At 39.1% G+C, this 24,442-nt stretch overlaps 1 protein-coding gene across 9 annotated transcripts in view; it reads left to right on the top strand.

Moving 5' to 3' along the window:
• Window positions 1–23,860, top strand: part of ARHGEF3 (Rho guanine nucleotide exchange factor 3) — a 303,446-nt gene extending 279,586 nt beyond the window's left edge. For 7 of the 9 annotated variants that reach the window (XM_079116472.1, XM_079116474.1, XM_079116476.1 and 4 more), the window contains 7 exons: window positions 598–660; window positions 2,842–2,938; window positions 3,101–3,177; window positions 9,409–9,666; window positions 16,301–16,471; window positions 19,404–19,590; window positions 21,688–22,191. In XM_079116472.1, the coding sequence (XP_078972598.1) occupies window positions 598–660; window positions 2,842–2,938; window positions 3,101–3,177; window positions 9,409–9,666; window positions 16,301–16,471; window positions 19,404–19,590; window positions 21,688–22,040 (1,206 nt within the window). In that variant the 3' untranslated portion in view covers window positions 22,041–22,191. Of the gene's footprint in view, window positions 1–597; window positions 661–2,841; window positions 2,939–3,100; window positions 3,178–9,408; window positions 9,667–16,300; window positions 16,472–19,403; window positions 19,591–21,687 lie in introns of all 9 variants that reach the window. The other 2 variants (XM_079116479.1, XM_079116480.1) reach the window with 1 other exon arrangement.
• The last annotated feature ends 582 nt before the right edge of the window (window positions 23,861–24,442 follow it).

A 24,442-nucleotide genomic window follows, 5' to 3' on the forward strand; every position in this document is an offset into this window, starting at 1 on the left:
TAGATCCTGAATCCTTTTTCTTTTTTTCTTTTTTCTCCTTTTTTAGTTGTTGATGGACCTTTGTTCTATTCATTTATTTATATGCAGTGCTGAGAAGCGAACCCAGTGCCTCACACATGCTAGGCAAGTGCTCTACCACTGAGCCACAACCTCAGCCCCTGAATCCTTTCTTACAATTAATACTCATAACAAAGATGCAGAATCTATGGCTCCAAATGAAACATGGAAGATGACTGTTGAATTGGAAATTTGTAGCAACCCTTTCTCCCACAGAGAAGCCCATTATGCAGAAATATTGCAATATCTATTCTTTGCAGGTTTTAGCTACCACATGCATTTTCTGCAGATTGAGTTAACTTTTTGAGAATCCTTTTTTTTTCTTTTAGTTGTCTATAGATCTTTATTTTGTTTTTTTATTTATATGTGGTGTTGAGGCAAGTGCTCTTACTACTGAACTACAATCCCAGCCAAAGAACATCCTTTTTAAGTAAAGCATTTAAAGTAGATTTGGAGTTTTGAGTGCTAGAACTGGCACTGTTTGAATTTGGTCCCATAAAGGAAGGGAGATTCATTAAATGTATTTCATCTTTCTTACAGGCAATCTTTGAACTTTCTCAAGGAGAAGAAGACCTGATAGAGGACTTGAAATTAGCAAAAAAGGTAAACTAAAATCCAACAGTCATTTGAGTCACCTCATATTTTTTCCCTCTGAGTAATTTCATGATCCTCAGATGATACTTTATAAGCACCTTCTTTATGACTAAGACAGGTCATCAGAAATGGAGAAGAACTTGTGACCACAAACCAAGCAGTGGTGGAAATGGTTCAAAGCAAAAGGCAGAATAGCTTTCTGCACCTGGCATGTGTAGGAGTTCACCTTTTCATGTCTCTAGTGCACCTCAAGAATATATCAGTTTAAATCACGAAGTGTCCATGAATGGCTGTCCTAGAAGTCTCAAATGCAGGGACTCTTTGTCCACGGGAGAGAATGAATGTCTGAAACAGGAACTATACTTCGAAATAAAGGCATTTGAAGCTGGGCACTGTGGCTCATGCCTGTTATCCCAGTGACTCAGGATGCTAAGGCTGAAGCAGGATCGCAAGTTTGAGGCCATCGTGGGTAACTTAGTGAGACCCTGTCTTAAAATGAAAATAAAAAGGACTGGAAATGTAGAGCAATGGTAAAGCACCACTGGGTTCAATCACCAGTACAGCGGGGTAGGGGAGGTACATTTGAATCTCAAAAGTGGGTAAAGCACTGAAATGAGGCAATTGCATCACTATTGTAAGTTAGGGTCTTTTATATGGAAACTGGTTTGGGGTGTTAGTTTGTTTCGCTTTGTTGATTAAGTGCTGGGAATTGAATCCAGGACCTTCTGCAAGCACTCTACCACTGAGCCACACTCTAGCCAGAAATTTTTTAATCAATATCGTGGGTGGGCGGGGATACCCCTGCCTTGTAGAATGTACATTCTTGACAATGAGTAGAATGTACATTCTTGGCACTGAACCTTCCTTCAAAAACTTTTCCATTCCAGCAACACCGGACCATCCCACCCCATCCACTCCCATAGCTTGGAAGCTAAATCCAGACTCCATCTGATATTCGTCACATCCTCAAAGCATCACTGGGCTGGAAGGATGCTTCCCTTCTTTGAAAGGTCCTTGGTGTAACTTTCTGCTAATATGAACCCTACCTCCAGCATTCCTGAGATGGCCATCCAAGCTTTACTTGGACACAGTCAAGAAACTGATTTTCAGTCGGGGTTGGAGGAGGGGAAGGATATCACAGAGGACCAAGAAGGCTCTTAACTCTGGGAGACACTGTGCTGCTTCTATTCAGCTCTCCTTCCCTGGATCGAGTTCTCCCAGATGCTAGCATATTCAGTTGTTTCAGGGCCATCCCGTACCTCACAGAGGTCCTGCCTTCCTGGCAACACTTCTTTTCCTTTCAGCCTTGTCTACGTATCTTCCAGGAACCACCACAAATCTTGATTCTTTCTTCTATAACATTTATTGCCTCCTTCTCTGTGCCAAGTGACTTACCTTCAAAACTTTCGTTGGCCACTACACCTTTAATCTTTTGACTGTCTAGAGCACTTACAACTTGATCTTCTTTTCTCTCCTGTAACATCTCTCCTGTTGTTAATCTTGAATAGATTTTTAAACATGTATTTAATTTTCCACACAAAAAAAAGATCTTTCCAACTGGGCATAGTGGTACACACCTGTAATCCCAGTGACTCAGGAGGCTGAGGCAGAAGGCCAACCTCAGCAACTTAGTGAGGCCCTAAGCACTTAGTGAGATCCTGTCCTAAAATGAATAATAAAAAGGGCTGAGAATGTAGCTCAGTGGTAAAGCATCCTTGGACTCAATCCCTAGTACAAAAAAAAAAAAAAAAAAAAAAAAAAAAAAAAAAAGGTAGTGCCAATCATTTTCTCTTTCTTTCTTTCTTTTAAGTATGTACTGATTTGCAAAAGAGTGGGATAAATTTGGAATAAAGTAGAAATTTTTCAAGCTGTAGGATCTTAGTGATTTTGAAAACATTATAATAACCAAATCTATACCAAGGATTTATGCTCCTTCCTAGATATATGATATACTAGAATAAAAAGGCTTTGGAAAAATCTGCTTTGGTTTATCAGCAACCACAAAAGGTTCAAGGCAGTCCTGGATTCTCCTCCTCCAGCCACACCTTCTGCTGTTTCTGAAGCATTATGGCAGAAGTTGCTGGGAGAGCCATTTTTTTAAATTTCATTTTTTTATCATATAGCACCTCTCAGATCCTGGTTCCTCTGATTTTAAATGTTTGTATCTATCTCTTGTCCTTCTTGGTGCAGGCCTATCATGACCCCATGCTGAAACTCTCCATCATGACAGAACAGGAGTTGAACCAAATTTTTGGAACACTGGACTCTCTAATTCCTCTACACGAAGGTATGGTTTTGTTCCCAGGATGAGACATGACTTGTAGCTTAATTGACTTGTCTTATAACAAGTCAGTGATTGTGTAATAATATGAATAACCCAGAACCTGCTTTCAGCCCTGTTCATATTTGAATGCCTAATGCAATAAGCATTCTGTTTATCTTTTGCCAGAGCTCCTTAGTCAGCTGCGGGATGTTCGGAAGCCTGATGGCTCGACAGAACATGTTGGTCCCATCCTCGTGGGCTGGGTAAGAAAAGTACTGTGGACTTTTGAAGACAGAGTTCCTTCTTTTTTTTTGGTGGATGAGGGCGGTGTCATGCTATGGCCTTACACATGCAAGGCAAGATTTCCATAATTAAGATGGAGTTTCATTTTACCTAGACTTTTCTTATTGGCAAATATTGGTTTTACATCAGAAAAATAAAAAGCAAATTCCTGATAAAATTTGTAATTTTATTTAGGACTTATCTTTTTAAAGATAGCAATTCTTACTACACATTTACTACATTTAAGATAATGTGGCATTAAAATAAGTACAGGTACGCATGAAACTATTAGTTTCACATTAATGAAACAAAACTAGATAATATGGCATCCAGACCAATTACTCTTATAATTATTAGCACTTCTAGTACATTACTGCCTTGATCCAGAATCTTTGAGGATTCATGACTTAGCGAGTTTTAGTTCAGAAGTCAGTTTTAGCTCCGAGGCTGAAATATCCCAAGGGTATCTGAAAGACAAGTAATGTTCTAAGATGAATAATTTAGAAAAATGAGCATTAATATTTCAGGAGAGATTGTTCATCTTATACTTTCAACTTTCCTTTTATGATGAGCTATGGTAGATGTTTTAACTTCTTTTAGCCCACAAAAAAAATTCTTCCAAAGAGAGCCAGCCAACTGGAGTCACAGAAAGTGTAATGAGAAGAGAGGGTCTGTTTCAGTATTTCTTAAATTTCCGTAGTCTGCTAACTGCTTTGATGGGGAAAGAAGTGGGCAGGAAGGCCACACTCTAGAATTAGCAGGATGACTGCTTTGTGTTTGACGTGACAGCAATATAAAACTACATGGTTGCCCTAAACATCTTGTGCAAATTGTGAATTTGTGCCAGAAGCAAAATTGTAGGAATTTGCCTCCTTATTAACTTTATTTCTGAAATAAACCTTTGTCACTTTTGGTAGGAAATTGGTTTGATCTAGGGGCAGTTTTTGTGGTCCTTTTCTGTACAGACCCAAAGACAGAGAAGAGTGACCATGCTGGTCCATTGCTATGTGGACCCTTCAGGCCAGGAGACTTGCAGCTTGAAGAACAGCCTAAAGTTAAACAACTGGCCCGTTGTTACCAGACTTCATGAGAAATGGCCTTATTTATCAGGCCCAGCGAGCTGTTAAATGTTTTCCCTCTTTTAACTGCAGATGTGTCCGTGCGAGTGGGAACTGTAAACCAAGGGGTACATCTGTTTGAGCTCTGGTCTTTTTAACAGAACAAAATAAACATCTTGGTGGAGTTTGAATGAGAAAAGTCAGAGCCCATTCGACCCATGAAAAATTGATTTATTTCTCCCCCAAAGAAAAAACATGAAAAAGTCTTTTAAACAAGTGAGCTACCCAAGTGGGGCAGCATTGACCAGTCCTTTTGACCTTAAGATGAATCAATTACTTTTACTTTGAAGACCTTAAACAGAGTGGTTGCTTTTTTTCAGGGAACCACCCTGGTTACTGAGGATCTGTGTCCCCCACCCCATCAGGTCGCCCTGTTGGATCAAGCCTTCCCTATCACAAAGAATCAACTTCCCGAGTGACTTATCTAAGTAATAAAATAATTCATAAGCTCTCCCTCCAAGGCAGCCAATCCTCATGTTAATTTGGGTTCTGATTAAATTTTAATTCCAAAAAGAAAGTGCACATGGAAGCAAAAAAAAAAGATTTGTTCTATCACTTTTTACAATGTTAGGGAAGAAGAATTTCTTTAAAAAGAGAGGGAGAGAGAGAGAGAGAGCACAAGAGTCAGTTTCCCTCATAGATTATTTTTTCCCCTCCTTATACATTTTTGATAGTCTATTTTAAGAGATGTTAAATATATAGTTCAGAGCTTTGCAGGGGAAAGTAGTCAAAAACAGGCTTCAGACTTCAGCTAAGCAAGTAGCTCTGCTTCTTTAAACCACAGTTTCTTGAATAAAGTATCCTAGGGACAAAAATTAATAGCTAGGCCGGGTACAGAGGCACACGCCTGTAATCCCAGTGGCTCTGGAAGCTGAGGTAGGAGGATCACAAGTTCAAAGCCAGGCTCAGCAACTGAGCAAGGCCCTCAGCAACTCAGTGAGAACCTACCTCTAAATAAAATGCAAAATAGGGCTGGGGATGTAGCTTAGTGACTGAGTACCCCTGAGTTTCAATCCCTGGTACCAAAAAAAAAAATTTTTTTTTAGTAGCTAGTACTTACTGATTCTTAACCAAGGACCAAACTCCATGATACACGTTATAGTTCTCATTTTGCTAAGGGAAAGGAAAATGTTAGTATATGTATTTTAAGTGGAGAAACGGAGGCTCAGAGGAGTCATTCATAAGCGGTTGGCCAAGTTGAGCTTCGAACCTGATTCTCCTTGTTTCCAGAGTCTTCCCTCATCACCGCTGAATTTTCGCCTCTCATATTTTAAATAAGTATATTTATTTTTATTTGGAAACCAAGATGTGTGCGTTCTTCTTCTCCTATCACTTGTGGCCTTTTCTAACCGGTAGCAGAGCATGGTAGCCTTTCAGGTCAGGGCCAGGAAATGAGCACACCGTCAGGTGTGAACACAGAAACAGGGCTTAATTTTGTTGCCATGGTAGCAGGTGTCAGGATCTGAGAGAGTAATGGCCCATTGGATAGTGAGCAGCAGTGCAGCTGGGTTTCCTCACTAATTTACATCCGATGGTTACTGCTGATTTGTTTCTCCATAATCAAAACATTGGTCATTTCCAGGTATTTTAAAAGGCGAGGAAGTGGAAATGAAATTAAGAGGGCCTGAGGTGCTTTTTAATTAACTCTTAAAATCTAAATTACAGGTACCACATCTGGTATGTGTGTGGGGGTGTATGTGTTCATGGATGTGTGTGTACCAGTTATCATTACTCTCAAATATAAGGTTGAGGAAGGAATTTCTTCAGCTCTTTTTAACACAATAGACGGGTTTTGTTTTGTTTTGAAATTTTGTTCTGTTTTTAATAACATGGAAAGAAGGTGAACATTTCCAAGGATTGTTAAGTTCAGTAGTGAATCTTTTAAATACTACTTCCCTGGTAACTTTGTTTTGGTTTTGGTTAATGAGAAAATAATTTGGATACGAGGTATAAAAGTATCAGAATATTTAAATATTCAGATGCCACTGCACTTTATTTTTAAACATTGTTCTCAAACCATCAAATATCGCCTAATCTCATAATCCATTATTACAAATAAACATTCATTTATTTGTTTACCCAGAACACAAACTTTGACTGTGGGCTATATAGGAGGCACAATGCAGAGTACTAAGGATGCAGAAATGAAAGACACCCTCTTGTCAGGCTCTAATTGAATCCTCTACAGAGGTGTCATGGTAAATGTAACTTCCTAGTGCAAATGAATGAGAAGTGCTATAAGGCCACTGGTGGCATTTTATTGTCTCTAGAAACTTTGTGGAGGTTGGTAGCTTTGCATTAAAATGCAAGCACAAGGCCCTGGGTTTGATCCCCAGCACCAAAAAAAAAAAAGGGGGGGGGGGGGAGGAATTAAAAAAAAAAGGATGAGAAGCTCTTCCTTGAGTCTCTGATATGATCTTTGCACAATGTGATTGATAGGACATGTCAGAGAGATGAGTGTTTTGCTGGAATGAAGGCAGTGAACTTAAAATGTTCTAAAGTCTTTAAGCTTACATTGTTCCTTGCTTGGGTTGTGATGTGAACCATAAGGTATAGCCAAAAATCTTTGCTGGCCTGTCAGAACTAATTTAAGAGATTTTTATAAATGCTTCCCTAACCTGTTGTTTTTTGATTTTTTCTTTTTAACTAATCATACCTTTGTGTTAACTTCTTAAGGCCTTTATAATTGTACTGCCTTAGAATCAGGTAATCAACAAGCCACACAAAAAGGGCTGTGTAATGCCACACAAAGGTCTATACTGACCCCTTGCTTTTTGTGTGTGCTGGTAAGTCTTCCTCATGGGTTTCTTATGAATAGCTTTTGAAGATATCTTTACAAGGTGACTTTTGACATACTGGATACTTTTTTTTTTTTTTTTTTTTATTGTAAACAAATGGGATACATGTTGTTTCTCTGTTTGTACATGGCGTAAAGGCATACCATTTGTGTAATCATAAATTTACATAGAGCAATGTTGTTTGATTCATTCTGTTATTTTTTCCCTTCCCCCCACCCCTCCCACCCCTCTTTACCCTCTATACAGTAGTTCCTTCCTCCATACTTGCCCCCCTCCCTAACCCTAACACTAACCCTTCCCTCCCCCCCATTATGTGTCATCCTCCACTTATCAGCGATATCATTCGTCCTTTGGCTTTTTGAGATCGGCCTATCTCACTTAGCATGATATTCTCCAATTTCATCCATTTGCCTGCAAATGTCATAATTTTATCATTCTTTATGGCTGAGTAATATTCCATTGTATATATATACCACAGTTTCTTTATCCACTCATCAATTGAAGGGCATCTAGGTTGGTTCCACAGTCTGGCTATTGTGAATTGAGCAGCTATGAACATTGATGTGGCTGTATTTCTGTAGTATGCAGATTTTAAGTCCTTTGGGTATAGGCCAAGGAGTGGGATAGCTGGGTCAAATGGTGGTTCCATTCCAAGTTTTCTAAGGAATCTCCACACTGCTTTCCATAGTGGCTGCACTAATTTGCAGCCCCACCAGCAGTGTATGAGTGTACCTTTCTCCCCACATCCTCGCCAACACCTGTTGTTGCTCGTATTCTTGATAATCGCCATTCTAATTGGGGTGAGATGGAATCTTAGGGTGGTTTTGATTTGCATTTCTCTTATTACTAGAGATGTTGAACATTTTTCCATATGTTTGTTGATTGCTTGTAGATCTTCTTCTGTGAAGTGTCTATTCATTTCCTTAGCCCATTTGTTGACTGGACTATTTGAATTCTTGGAGTAGAGTTTTTTGAGTTCTTTATAGATTCTGGAGATTAGTGCTCTATCTGAAGTATGATTGGCAAAGATATTCTCCCACTCTGTAGGCTCTTTCTTCGCATTGCTGATAGTTTCCTTTGCTGAGAGAAAGCTTTTTAGTTTGAATCTATCCCAGTGGTTGATTCTAGCTTTTATTTCTTGTGCTATGGGAGTCCTGTTAAGGAAGTCTGGTCCTAGACCAACAAGGTGAAGATTTGGACCTACTTTTTCTTCTATAATCTGCAGGGTGTCTGGTCTGATTCCGAGGTCCTTAATCCATTTTGAGTTTAGTTTCGCATTTTTATACATAAGTGATGAATCTTCAGAAAGAGAAATTAGGAAAACTACCCCATTCACAATAGCCTCGAAAAAAATAAAATACTTGGGAATCAATCTCACAAAAGAGGTGAAAGACCTCTACAATGAGAACTATACAACACTAAAGAAAGGAATTAAAGAACACCTTAGAAGATGGAAAGATCTTCCATGTTCTTGGATAGGAAGAATTAATATTGTCAAAATGGCCATACTACCTAAAGTGCTATACAAATTCAATGCAATTCCAATTAAAATCCCAATTGTGTACCTTACAGAAATAGAGCAAGCAATTATGAAATTCATCTGGAAGAATAAGAAACCCAGAATAGCTAAAGCAATCCTTAGCAGGAAGAGTGAAACAGGGGGTATTGCAATACCAGATCTTCAACTCTACTACAAAGCAATAGTAACAAAAACAGCATGGTATTGGTACCAAAATAGAAAGGTAGATCAATGGTACAGAATAGAGGACACGGACACAAACCCAAATAAATACAATTTTCTCATACTAGATAAAGGGGCCAAAAATATGCAATGGAGAAAAGATAGCCTCTTCAACAAATGGTGCTGGGAGAATTGGAAATCCATATGCAACAGAATGAAACTAAACCCATATCTCTCACCATGCACGAAACATACTGGATACTTTTAAAAGGGTTAGGAAAAATTCTGAACCATATACATATGCAAGAAGTCTGGTTCTTTTGTCCTTAGCTTAGATTGGCAGGAAGTGCAGATAAATTAAGATAGAAGTCTTTCAATCAAGAAAGTAAACCTACAACTAATAAAAGTACTTTGTGAAAGCAAGCAGAGCCTAGGGAACCTGTTCATTACATGCCAGTTTGAAGATTCCACTGGTTTCCTCCAGCCATGCAGATAAAGAAATGTTGGCCAGGCCTAGAGCCCAGTTCAGTGTTCATCCCATCCCAATGAATGATGATTTGTGACTTCAGATCTCAAGGATGTTGACACGCCAATCTTTTTCTGTTTTCTCCTTAGCTGCCTTGTCTCAGCTCCTATGACAGCTACTGCAGCAATCAAGTGGCCGCCAAAGCTCTGCTGGATCATAAAAAACAGGATCACCGAGTCCAGGATTTCCTTCAGCGATGTTTAGAGTCCCCATTTAGCCGCAAACTAGATCTCTGGAATTTCCTTGATATTCCAAGAAGCCGTTTGGTGAAATACCCTCTGCTTCTTCGAGAAATCTTGAGGCACACACCAAATGATAACCCAGATCAGCAGCACTTGGAAGAAGCTGTAAGTGTGCCTGTTTCCTTTTCTTTTCCCTAGGGTTTGGGTTCCTGTGCACATGGGACCTAGAAATCTTGATATCTAGACCTAGTTCTTATATTGATGGTCACTTTTCCTCTCTCTGAGCAGTTTCCTGATCTGTAAGACACAGTGTTACATGAAACACTTTAAGTTCCTTTTGGTTATAAAATTTCTCAGTTTTGTTTAGGTGGCTCTAAGGTGGTGGTATAATTGCCAGCTGTAAGGATTAAGATCTTTGTGGAGATTTTAAGTAAATAACTTTATTTAGTTTTATTTTAGCTTAGACCCAAAGCCCATTTGTAAAGGCAACTTCCCATTGAACATCTAGCTCCCCTCAGCCCCAACTGCAGTGGGGTAACTAGTCAAACCTCCAGCAAATGTTTATTAAGTATGAGCTGGGCAACATGGCAAATATAGATTTTTTTTCCCTAGCCACAAGAAAGACAAGGAAAAATGAGGTCCAAATCATTAGAATGTTGTAAACTATGAGCATTCTATTTGGAAGACTGGGTTCTGACTCTGCCCAGCAGGGTGAAACAGATGGCTGGCTGCGGGGAGAGTGGCCTGAGCACAGGTGTGAGGCCAGGTCACACCTGGGGAAAACCAGGAATCAGTCTACCTGGGTTTGAGGATGCTCTGAGGAAGCAGCAGAAGGTGAGGTGTAGGATGTGGGCTCCAATCTGGTTATAGAAGGTTTTAGATTATTTAAATTTGAGAAATTTTCCCGTGTTGTACAATCAATTGAAGGTTTATTCTGTTTCCTAAATAGCTGGAATTCAGGGTTCAGATCTCATCTCCATTACTTACAAGCTATGGAACCTTGGACACATTACTCTCTGTAGAACAGTGAATTGAGGAGGAAGAGATTAGGGCCAGAGAAGCCAATGGGGCTGATGCCACAGTGGTGCAGGTGTGAAGTTGTGAAAACCTGATTTGAGGTGGGAGGTGAAGGCTAATGGATGTATTCAAAGGGCTCCTTCCCTGATTTAATCTGGCACAATAATAGGAGGATATGCAGAGGTGATTTGAAAATCAGAAGTCTTGAACCTGCTGAGCAAACTGTCTCCTCCCAGAGAGCAACTTAATGATAATAAATAGTACTAACAACACCAACAATAATAATTCCTGTCATTTATCAAGTACCTAGTAAATCAACTTTATATAATTTCTTATAGATGGTGTATTTCTTTAACACTCCTAACAACCTATGAGATAGCTTTCTTTTTTAAAAAATATTTTTAATTGTAGATGGGCGCAATACATTATTTTATTTATCTATTTTTTATGTGGTGCTGAGGATCTAACCCAGTGCCTCACACATGCTAGGCAAGTGCTCTACCCCTGAACCACAACCCCTGAGATAGCTTTCTTATTAGGATCATTTTCTAGATGAGGCTTAGAGTAGTTAAATAGCTTGCCCTAGTCCAGAGCCAGCTAGTGATCAGGTTGATATTCAAACTCTGTCAACGTAGACTCCACGTCCTCTGCCTTTCTGCTTGTTTATGATCCTGTACATCAGTGCAGAAAGGTGGCCACTTCTTTGAGCCTGTGTTGCCTTTGAAATTACAGAGAGCTGTTTGGTCACCAGATGGGCTTTGTGGCAAGGCTTTGTGGATGCAAAACTGGGCTGAGTGCCTCCACGTGGAATAGAGAAGAATGAGGAAAAGACTTTCCTGATTCATGAGGTGTTCAGTATATCTGGCAGACCCAACACGCAGACCAGCCACCCAGTCCAGCATGGATAGGGATGCAGGCCCTGGGGATAAGCCTATCTCATTTCATCATGTCTGTTTTTATTATACTTGGAAGTGTCTGATCGTGTTGTCTCCCCTCCATATTTCATCCCAGCAAGTGTGTGGTCTGCCCAAATAGAAACAACAGGGAGCTCCAGCTACTCTAAATAATTACTTTGGTGAAGCACACGAGGCTGTTCAGAGTTTCACTATAAAGATTTCTTTTTAATATGCAGCATAAGAACACTATTTTTTTAATGAGGTAAAGCTTGAGTTTAAAAACAGATAAGAATATGATTGTTTCCAGTATGAAAGGATGGGCCAGTTACCAGTTTCCCTAGCTTGTGAAGTGTGAAGCCATTTTCAAAAGTTGAATCTGCACCTAATTATTCAGATGGACTTGTGCATGAAGCATGGTACACCTGCATTTGAAAATGCCCACAAAGCAAGTCTTCTAAATGTACATTTATGCAACTTAGGCACAGATTTTTTGTCTTCTTTACAAAATCTTTGCAGCATTACCCCAGATGAGCAGAATTATTTAGCCCTGTACTCGTGGGTGCATTCTGAATGTTTGATAAACATAAAACCAATGGTAAGAACTTATGTAGCTCTTCTTACATGTTCCCTGAATAAATTTCCCATCTATGCAAAAAGGAAAATCAAAGTGCTGAGCAAATTGTTTCCACACCAAGGGAGTTGATTGCATTTGGGCTTATTAGATCTAAAGAAAGGTCTTGCTCTAGATGCAGTGCATACACTATCTCATCATTATCATATTTTCTCAATAGTGTTTTGAGGGGTGAGAGAGACTTCCCCCAAAAGGGAACTTCTTAAAATAGAACTTTGGATATTCAGATATTCCAGAGAATTGGTTGTTTAATCTCTTAAATTCTAAGGATTGTTTCAGCCAGAAAATGATCCTGCAGACTAATCCCTTCCTCCCATCTTTAGTCTTCCTTAAGGCGGGGGGAAAAACACAATGAGAAGAACAGTCCTGCTTTTGATGCAGCCACAATGAAGACTGCTATTCTTGGCTCATGTCAGGAGCTGATGAGTAGATGACATTGTGACACAAGGGACTAGATGGACAGGGCTTTCCGATACTACTCTGAGGATGATGATTCCAGCATGTGTGGGCCCGATCCCTGTCCTGTTGTATTTCTCATTACCTTTCCTTACTAATCCCCAATGGGACATGCAACAATAAATTTAATTTAAATATACAATTACCATGATTATTACTGGCAACCTACTGTATGTAACTTTATAACTGCCTGAAATCCTGCAGAGTAAATCTCCCTCAAGTCCCAGTGCAGGACTGGGGATGTAGCTCAGTGCTAGAGAGCCCCTGGGTTCAATCCTCAGTACTGCAAAAAGAAAAAAGAAAAAAAAAAAGGAAGAGATCCTTGTGATGTCATGACGTTCAGGTGGATGAAAGTACAAAACATTAATTTTTAATAAACAAAAGCAGATACCGAGTTACTTTTATAAACATACATACATAGAGTATGGAATTATAACACTGTTTCCATTATTTTGTCTCAGTATTTTTTCCAGTACCAGAAAAAGAAGCAGAATTTGAAAGTAGTCATAGCTGCCTCAGGAACTACTATGGCATTTGAGTTCATGAATCTTCATGTGATATGCCAGCTATTTAGTTCCTGGGTTAAATTAGGAAATGAGCACATCATTATGGCTGTGATGCATCTTCTTTCTGATTTCCTGAATACTTGAAGGAAACTCAGAAAATTGACTCAAGTGTTGATTCATTCCAGCTGGCCAGGTATACCTAATAATAGTTAAACTGACAAGATAAACTACAGGCGGTGATGGTAACTTCTTTAAAAACAAGGGGAAAATATGGATTCCACTACATATGAAATCAAAGAAAGGTAAAATGTTAAGGTATATATAAAACAGTTGCTCAGATGCCTCCCATGTTTTAAGCTTTTCAAGGGCAGGAACCCACTCTCATTTCTTTGAAAGCATATAATCTAGCACTGGACCAGTACTCAACAAACATTAGTTAATTTGAAAGATGAATCATGACTTTAGTGTATTTTGTGTAATTTTGTTTTGTTTTAAAAGTAACAATGAGCTGGGCTCATTGGCACACACATGTAATCCTAGCAGCTCCAGAGGCTGAGGAAGGAGGATCACAAGTTCAAAGCTAGTGTTAGCAACTTAGCAAAACCCTGTTTCTAAAGAACATATTTTCAAAAAAGGACTGGAAATATGACTCAATGGTTAAGTGCCCCTGGGTTCAATCCCCAGTACCAGAAATTTTAAAAAAAGGTAACAATGAGTATCAAGAGGAAAAACCAAGAAGGGAAGAAACAAAAGACAAAGTATACCAAAGAGCTCTGATGTTTATTATTTACTTTGTGTTAATAAAATTCAGATTAATTTTAGAGGGCTTACCTTTAATATTAGGCTGACATCAAAGGCCAAAAAGCTTTATATATGACACTAAGGAGCCTGTTTTTTTTTTTTTTTTAATTTTTAGATGTTGATAGATCTTTATTTTATTCATTTATTTATATGTGGTGCTGAGAATCAAACCCAGTGCCTCACACATGCTAGGCAAGTGCTCTACCACTGAGCCACAACCCCAGCCCCCTGTATATTTTTTAAAAGTATGTATTTTTAATCAGTCATGCTACCACCAAAATTTGGGAAATAGAGAAAGATGTAAACCATTTTAGAATCCCATAATAGCTACAAAAATGTACAGATTATTCATTTATCCTCTAGATATAATCACCAGACGTACTCAGAGCTGTAAGATCTACCAAACATGTATGAAATACAAACATTAAAACTGTGTGGTAGTCTTTACCCAATTGCTTTGGACAGAAGGTATCATTTAACTAGCATAGGAAAAAAGTCATTTAACAAATCTAGAAGGAATTCATTACCAGGTTTATTACCAGATCCTGGTAGCTGATGACTGAATAAAGACCTCTTTTAGAACCTTGTTTTTTTTTTCCTCCACATTTTTTAAATTAGTGCATTATAGGTGATGGGGTTTGTTGTTACTTATTTGTACATACACACAACCTAACAATATGATTTGGCCAATATCACTCCCCAACACTTCTCCCCTCCCTCCTTTCCTGCTTACCCACTAGACCTGTTCCTCTCTTCTACTGATTTCCCTTTGTTTTTCATGAGCGTACACCCATCTTTCTTTTCCTTTTCTCTCTCTAGCTTCAACATGTGAGAGAAAACATATGACCTTTGACCTTTTGAGTTTGGCTTATTTCACTTAATGTAATGATCTCAAGTTCCATCCATTTTTCTGCAAATGACAATTTCATTTTTCTTGATGACTGAATAAAACTCCATTGTGTATATATATCACATTTTCTTTATTCATTCATCCATTGATGGACAATTAGGCTGGTTCCATAGTTTGGCTATTGTGACTTGTGCCGCTATAAACATGGGGATTGGTATATCACTATAGTATGATAACTTTAATCCCTCAGGATAAATACCAAAGAATGGTATAGCTGGATCATATGGTGGTTCCATGCCTACTCTTTTGAGGACCTCCATACTGATTTCCATAGTGGTTGTACTAATTTACAATCCCACCAACAGTGTAAAAGTTAGGACCTTGCTTTTGACCAAATTATATTTTCTGTTGAGTAAATGTGACCTAGAAGAAGCTAGTCAGTGTATTCCATCTGTTAAGTTTTCTTCAGTTACCATAAGAAAGGTGGGACTGTTGGTCTTTACACTCTTAGGGGACAGAGGACCCTTCTGAGGAAGTCATTATTTTGCCTTTGATTGGTAACATTGATTTTTGTTTTGCTAATTTCTCATCCTTTGTTTTCCATATTTTCTAATACTTAGATATGTTATTGATGTGATCGAATAACAATACATCAAAATAAGTACCCACTGATTACAGCTCAGAGTCTTTTGTTTTGCCTTCTTTTTTTTTTTTTTTTCTTACTGATATCACATCTACCATCTCTTTGAATTTTCTTCACCCCTAATTCTCTCACATGTGCTATAGACTTGGGCAAAAGTGTATATGTACAAACTGTCCCCTTTATTACTCCTAGTGTCTTTGCATTCTTTTTTTCTCCATTCTTTATAAAACATTTATGTTTTCTCATTAAAAATATATTCAAACCATTTGTTCACACTCAATTTGCATTTATAGTTATGGCATTAGATTGGCACATGTAGTGAGACCTTGAAACCAACTTTTAAATCCCAGAGACAGTCCCTCTTTTTGGACATCTACATTCAGCTTTGTTTTTTCCCCTTGATCCAGTTTTTTACATGCCTGAATTTCAACATTATGAGTATGTTTTTTAAAATGTGCAATGTGGAGCTCACTAACGGTGTCTTAAACATCAGACGACCTTGAATCTCTTCCTCTCAGATAAAATTATGCATCAATATTAGATTTTTTTTTTTTTTTTTTTTTTTTTTTTTGCAGTACTAGGGATTGAACTCAAGGGCACTCTATACCACCAAGCTTCATCCCCAGTCCTTTTTAATTTTTATTTAGACAGGGTCTTGCTAAGTTGCCCAGGCTGATCTTGAACTTGAAATCCTCTACTTTAGCCTCTGAGTTGTTGGAATTGCAGGTGTGCACCACCATGCCTGGCTCAATATTATTAGTTTTATATGTAATATAAGTATCTGTACACATTTATAAATGTTTGTGTATATGTGTGTGCATATGTGTGTATAGATAACAGTATATTAAAAGCATTTTTCCCCTTTCACAAAGCAGCATAAATGAATCTCAGAATTAGACATAAGTGTTATCTTGGTGATCTCTAGGCTGGCCCTAAAACTTCTTTGTGTGGATGGTTTGCTTACTTAACCTATATCTATTTTCCTCTTTGTTTCCATAGATAAACATCATTCAGGGAATTGTGGCAGAAATCAACATCAAGACTGGGGAATCTGAATGCCGTTATTATAAAGAACGACTTCTTTATTTGGAAGAAGGCCAGAAAGACTCTTTGATTGACAGCTCAAGAGTCCTGTGTTGTCATGGTGAACTGAAGAACAACCGGGGTGTGGTATGTGGCTACTCCCCTTTCCAGTCTCTTCCTGGGCCACCCCCATCCCTAATGCACTTGATCTGAGCCTTTTTTTACTATTCCTTCCCAGTCTAGGGTTGAATTTTTATAAATAAAAATTGCTTTTCCAGTATCTTTTACATCACTCAAATATGTATTTGTCAGTATATTTTCAGAAAGAATTTTGGAAAACAACATAAGTTTGCCAGATTTTTATTTCGTTTGATCATGACCTTCGAAACAGACACCAGGTACAGTGGTGTATGCTTATAGTCCTAGCAACACAGGAGGCCAAGACAGGAGGGTTACACATTTGAGGTCAACCTTAGCAACTTAGCGAGACTCTGTCTAAAAAAAAATTTTCTTTTAAAAAGTAACTTTTTCATCTTGATGAGATTGAGAATTCAAGGGACACCCTTTTGACCTAGACTGAGCAGGCTTGGAAATGTCATTTGACATCAGTGAGTACATGTCACGGCTGTTAGCAGGACTGCTGTGGATCCAGCCAGCTGATGGTTCGATGTGGGCAGAAAGACCCAGCAAGGCTACTCCTGAAGTCCTGTGTCTGTTTGTGAGGGAGTTACAATAACCAGAAAGTTATGTTCTGCTTCTTGCTGATTTCTGTTATCCGACCCTCAAATCCTTACATGTGCTTTCTAGGAAGCCCTGTGGGAAATAGGAAGAATTGTTCCCTCTGTGTGTGGGCCTGTTCTCTTTTGTCTGTCAGGAAAGGCCTGAGAACTCTTTGATTGATGTGCCTTGAACATTTAAGATGAATCCTTGGCAGGTAGAGTTATGAGAATAAAGATAGCAGCTGGGGTGGAAGGTTTGTTGGGTTTTGCCCCCAGTGGAGTTATGAAGGTCACTGAGAACAAAGTTCTGTATCAGAAAAAAAGTGTGGTAACTTGAGGGCAAAAGGGAGCTGAGACAAATAAGAGAACTTCTGCATGGATATTTATAAATGAAGTGAGTTTCTTAAAGGTTGCCCAGATAATCTGAATTCAAACTGCATACCTCAACTAAAAGATTGATTGAGGTAGAAATAGTATAATAATCTGATTAAATATATAAAATAATGATCTATCCCTTTTCAACCCCATCCCCAGAAGAAAAATCCTCACATTCTATCACCATCCCCAAAGAATCTCCGACTTGGCTATTTTGTGCTTTACTCTGTTTTCTAGATTTTTACAATATACCTTTAAGCCAGTTGTGGTGGCATATGCCTATAATCCCAGCATCTTAGGAGGCTGAAGTAGGAGGATCGTAGATTGGAAGCCAGTCTCAGCAACGTAGTGAGAACCTGTCTCTAAATAAAAAATGAAAAGGGTTGGGATGTGGCTCAGTGGTTAAGCACCCTTGAGTTTAATCCCTGGCGAGCATTCGTACACACACACATGCAAGGGGAAAAAAAAAAAAAAAAAAAAAAAATATATATATATATATATATATATATACACACACACACACACACATACACATATACCTTTAATAGCCATCAACAGTGATTTGGTTATGTTTTTGTTTCTGTACTTCGTGGCGTGGGTGTATGGTGGGAGACTGACAAGATTTCTTTTTTCTTGAAGAAGAAATGATTTAATAATGCTCAGTGTGCGTTTCCTGCTTCCAAATCAAGATTCTAATCTGAGTTGCCACCTCTACCTTCTGGGTCACCCCTTTGAGTTCCCTGGGTATACTTTCTCAAATGTCTCCACCAGAAAGCCAGAACCTAGCTGCAGGGTTGTGGATCTTTTTACTTTAACCCCTAAGTATTTCCAAACTGCAAGAAGAGTCTCACACTTAGAATAGAATGTAGCAGCCAGGTGTGGTGGTGCATGCCTGTAATGCCCTGGACTTGGGAGACTGAAACAGGAGGATTTTAAGTTCAAGGCCAGCCTCAACAATAAAAAATAAAAAGTCTGCATATGTGGCTCAGTGATAGAGCATCCCTGGGTTCAATTCCCAGTACCAAAACAAACAAACAAAAAAGAACTGAAAGGAGCAGATTTTCCCCAACTCCACACAGCAAACTTGCTTTCATAATGTGGTTTGAAACAAGGCTTCATTTTTGAGACTTGCTTTTTGCCCGGTTACAAGCACATCAATTGTCCACCTTTTAAGCATAGCCTCTTCAGAGAACTCATGTGCTGATGAACTTAACTGAGAAGGAAAACTTGGATCATCTTTCCCTGTGGTTACAGCAGTGCACTCTGTTCCCTGAGGCATGAGCAGTGCTCCCTGTCGGACTCACTGGATGAAGCTGGTGATCAGCTCTACGGTTAAAGCAACAAGCGTTTTCATGGGTTTAGGAAGCAAAGATGACTGACTATTAGGCTTTTGTTTTGGTTTTTTTTTTTTGTTTGTTTGTTTGCAGTACTGGGGATTGAACCCAGGGCCTTGTGCTTGCGAGGCAAACACTGTATCAACTGAGCTATCTCCCCAGCCCGACTATAAGACTTTGATATGCCAGTCTCATTCTTTATAGGCTATTGTTAATTTCAGTCTCTTAAAATTAGATGAGCTAATTTATACACCAAAGCCAGGAAAATGCTAACTTCTATCATTCTATTTACCTTTCTTATTTTTCTCTTAGTGGAGCTGAAGGCTGTGTGTGCCTGCACAGGTTGTGAATCCCAGTGTAAATAGGGCCCCTGGAGCTGACAGCCTGGCATTAGGTATCTATAGACAGAAAGGCTTTCTCCAGTGGCTCCTTAGGGAGGTATCTATACAAAAGGCAGCCTATACATATCTGGTAGTGCTTCACATCTGCTCAGCTTCTGCTCTTCTGGAGGTAGATTTGAGCCTCAGAGTTCAGAATGCATCGTGAACCTGATACCTGGGGACCTTTTTTTTTTTAACCCTGGGACCTCTTGCTACATCAACCAACCTTTAGATTGTTGCTTAGGGAAATCTGTGGACTCTTTTATTCTAGAAACTGCACGTTTTCCTGTTCCAAGAAGTGCTTGTGATCACCCGAGCCGTCACCCACAACGAGCAGCTCTGCTACCAGTTGTACCGTCAGCCGATCCCAGTGAAGGACCTTCTGCTGGAAGACCTGCAGGATGGAGAAGTGAGGCTGGGCGGCTCTTTGCGCGGGGCTTTCAGCAACAATGAGAGAAGTATGTACAGAGGGGTAGACTCTGTTGACTCAGTGAATGGTTTTGGTCACTGGAATTTGGAGGGAATGCCTAGATGGTGAAAAGTGAGGAGCCCTAGCCTTAAACTTTATTCCAATACTGTCTCCCCACTTACTGATTGTGTAATGTTGTTCAACCTCCATGAGCCTCCGTTTCCCATCTGCAAAAGCAATGCATACCTACCTCCTTCATAAAGTTGCTTTAACAATTAAGTGAGATAATGTAAATGAACTGTTTGCACATAGCTGGTGCTCCTTACACTCCCTGTCTCTGATCCCCGCTTTTGGATATAAGTGTACTTAATACAAGATGGTCTTTATCTGTGTACCAGTTGCAAGTGGTGGGTTTTGCAGTTGAGCAAGCAGACTTGTCTCTAAAGAGATTAAGAATGTTCAGCTAAACTGAGCATTCATCGGTAACATTACTCAATGGGCTTCTCTAACTTGAGGCTTAATAAACAGAGGAATTAACTAAAAGAAGCTGCAATAGCAATGTCTAGAAAGTACCTACCACATGTCAGGTGCCATTCTAGGACTAGTATATACAGTGGTGAACCAGGCAGTTAGATTTTTTGTCCCTATGGAGCTTACATTGTCATGGAGGAGATCGATAAACAAACATTCCTAATGCTGGTTAAAAACTGAAACCCAATAAGGGGAGAGGGGGATAGAGTAGAAGGTTTGTTATAGGTGAGATGGTCAGGGAAGTCTTAGAGAAAATAATATCTGAATCTCCTGGGTTAACACAATACCAGGTTTTGAAGATAATTGTTATATACTGCCTCTTAGCTACTCATCAATCCCTCTATCCAAGTAGTAGTAGCAGCAGCAGCCATGGTAGTAGAAATAAAGCTTATATTTCTTGAGTACTGACTGTGGGCCAGGTATTGTATAAGCACTTACATGTATTATCACTTTTATTTCTCATAACAACCTGATAGGGAAGGCTTTACAAATATAGAAACTGAATCACAGAGGAGTTGAGGCACTTGTGTAAGATCAAAAGGCAGAGCCTTAATTTAAAGAACTTAGGATTAGCTTCTAGCTTCTAGCCAAAGGCAACTACCAGTGAAACATTTTGACCTATTCTACTTTCATTGCTTAGTCTCTAAGCTGTCTGGAGTGGTAGTTCCCAGTGTTGGCCACACAGATAGTGCAAGGTGTCTAACTGCAGATGCTTCTATGAACCAAGCATTACATGTGGCACACAGGGTCCATTACATGTTAGTCAATGTTGTTGTTAGATTAAATATCTTCCATATCATGCATTAGCATTTTTTAAATGCATGTTGCATCTGAGCACAGTGGAACACACCTGTAATCCCAGCAAGTTGGAAAACTGAGGCAGGAGGATCACAAGTTCAAGACTAGCCTAAACAATTTAGTGAGACGCTATCTCAGGATAATGAAAAAATAAATAAAAAAGACTGGGGATATAGCTCAGTGTTAAAGTATCCCTATTTTCAATGTCTAATATAATACATGAGTTAACTAATGCATGTTATGCCTGCTGAGGTAATTGAAATAAAATTTCATTTTTAAGCAAAAATTTATAATGACTCTATGACTTTACATATCTTTTCAATCACTGAATACTAAGCATATAGGTACCCTCATGTGAAGGGTTTTTGGCATGGTTTGATGTTACAAAGAGCTTGTTAAACTAAAAAAAGCTCTTCCTTGGGGGCACTTATTGAAACTAGATTATCAGGTCTGCTTTAGACATATTGTGTCAGAATTTCTAAGGATAGGGCCTGGGGATCTGTATTTTTAACTAGCTCCCTAAGGAATTTTGATATGCAGGCAGGTTTGGTAACCAATACTGTCCCCTGAAAAACAACACTTAAGTATTCCAAGCTGATATTAATTTGCTAACTTCTGAGAGTAGTAAAGGCAACTGAGAGGCAGGCTTGTGTCAACTCCAGTTGATGGATGGTGGCATCAGGTGTAGCTGAGCTATGTGCTGCATCAGTGGCAAATGTTTTACAATCAGCAGTATCTGTTATGGGTATTGAGAGTTAGTGTCAGCATGGGGAATACCTTCCTTTGACTTTTTTCCCCCAATATTTTTCATTTCTAGTTAAAAACTTCTTCAGAGTCAGTTTCAAAAATGGATCCCAAAGTCAGACCCACTCGCTACAAGCCAACGACACTTTCAACAAGCAGCAGTGGCTCAACTGTATTCGTCAAGCCAAGGAAACAGTCCTGTGTGCTGTCGGGCAGGCTGGGATGCTTGACTCTGAGGAACCGTTCCTTAATCCCGCCACTGGGAGCAGGGAGCCACAAGGAGAAACAAAACTCGAGCAGATGGACCAATCGGACAGTGAATCAGACTGTAGTATGGACACGAGTGAGGTCAGTCTTGACTGTGAGGGAATGGAACAGACAGACTCTTCCTGTGGGAACAGCAGGCATGTGGAAAGCAATGTCTGACAGAGGGGCTGACCTTCCTGGAAGTAGCCCTGTGTCTTACCTGTACAGTATTTGCATTCCACACATGGAACGGTTTGGAGAAGCACTTTTTCATACTTTTGTGAACGTGTTGGCCCAGTCTCTTGTATCTGTACCTTTGTCCCTAGTACTGTAACTGCCAATCAATCTGTCTGTGTCAGCTGGAATCTGTGGCAGCCGTTACCCTGTACTGTATCTCACAAGTGTCTGGATGGATGGAGAGGTACTTGAACAAGTTGCTTTCAATTATCCTGCTGGATTTTGAAAAGTAGAAAGAACAGAAGCTCTAAACTACTGTTTTGCATAGCTTGCTTGAAGAGTCCTTCCTCCCATGCTTCTCTAGTGCTTGTCTAGTTCTTTGACATGGTAGCCAAAGGTGTGGAATTCAAAGGGCTTTGCCAACAGGGTATCAGCACAGCAGTCAAGGGAGAACCAGAAAAGACGAACCCTTGAACTAAGCTTGGTTCTGGTATTCGCACAGAAAGCATGAAAACATCCTTGGGGATTCTGAAGGCTTAATTTTGCAAAGGAGAGATCTTGCAGTTTCATCCAGTGCAAGTTTGATGCAGTAATCTATGAGGACATGAAATAGAGGCTGCCCTTAGAAGAGCCAGGACAAAAGCAGCTGCCAGCTCTGAATCTTTAACTGAAATGTGTGTGGCTCCAGGACGTGGCTGTCATGGTTAGTGGGTTGCTGTAGAAAGCCATCAGTAGCCTAAAACTGCAGATTAGAACCCAAAGGACCTGGGAAAATCTGCCAGGATAATGAGTCCATTTGTTTTCCTCTGCCTAGGCCACTCTTATTTTAGACTGTGAAGCAGTGGAAAAGAGGAAGAGACCATAGCTGTGTGTTGATGACTCTGTTTACAAAACATGGGAGAGGGAGAACTGGGAGTGAGAAGTGCTTCACTGGGACCTTTTGAGGGAACCATTTAAAAAGACAAGCATGGTCCGGAGCCTTCTGAGAAAGGCCAGAGCCTCAGATTTCCTGCTCTGCTTTTGGGCCATGATTTTGCATCTCTGGTTGTGCACTGTAATCAGAATCATATACATTCTCCAGAGGCCAATTTCTTTAACTCTGTTAGGATCAGCTAGCCAAACTCATAACCTCTTTGCCCAACCTGATCTACAGAGCAAAGTGGAGTGCACCTTAAAAAAAAGTTAACAAAATATACCGAAAAGCTCCCTGTGAGTGTAAATATTTAGGATGACCTGTGCAAAAGTATACCCACACCAGCACTAGTAGTAATGATTCTAAATTATTGCCAAAAAGTTTTTTTTAATCTCCCTGTGTCCTTCAAGTTTACAGAAAAGAAAGCAGAACATACAATGATGTCATTTTATTATGTACATATATCATGTGCATTCAAAGAAGCTGTGTGACAAGATTTATCAATATAAAAATAAGGTATATTACATTATTATTTTTCAAAAACAAAGAGAAATATTATGGTCAATTTTACCCTGTAAAACATATTTCTGTATTTATAGATTTTAAACATGGTGAATTTTTTCTATTACAAGTTTATTTAAAACTGCTTTGTTTCTCAAGTCATTATTGAGTTAGCAAGTGGATGAACCTATTGAAGATAGAAAGAAGCAGAAGGAAGCTCAGAAGAGTCATTTGATGATGAAAAAGAAAAAGAGCTGTAGGGCCATTTTGGGCAATGTATTGAGAAGAGATTTGTCAAGGGTTGGCCCAGGGAAGAAAGTCAATGAATGTCTTGATGAAATGAATGTTTTTGTATAATGGCCTTAAACTTTTCTGGAAGCATTTCAAATAAATTACATTAAAAATGTCATCTTTATTTTGTTTGGTGTTTGCTTAACAACCAGCAAGTTTCAACTGTCCTTGTGGGTAGAAGGGGTCTTTTGGAAAATTTTTCTTATCTTTCCCAAATACAAACTCAGAACAGAGTGTAGCTGAAATAAATGCTTTGATTTAGCCTAGCAAAGCTTTTTCAGAACTTACCTATCCAAGATCTATTTTTTTCAAGCATTCTATGTTCATTCACTTATTTATTTATTCATTTTAATAACTCTGGCTTTATTCATACTAGATATAAGGGCAACTGATAAGTTACAAACTTGTTACAGAAATGTTGACTCTCATTGTCAACACAGGTGACTGTTGATAAACTTGGGGCCAAATAAGAGAAGGCAAATTTCACTTTGAAATTCTTACTGGAATTTTAGTCTACCTTTTTTTTTTTAATTGAAATGGTTGGTTTTATTTCCTACAAAGGGTAGTTTTCAGATGAAAAGACTAAACAGTTCTAAGCTATTAGTATCCATTTCTCAATTGCACATTGATCCAATAAAGCTGGTAGTTTTATCTTAAGGATATAATTTTCTTTAACAAAGTGTTAATTCCCAGATTAGGT

This window comes from Sciurus vulgaris (genome assembly GCF_902686455.1).
Source record: "Sciurus vulgaris genome assembly, chromosome: 16".
NCBI classification, from domain to species: domain Eukaryota; kingdom Metazoa; phylum Chordata; class Mammalia; order Rodentia; family Sciuridae; genus Sciurus; species Sciurus vulgaris.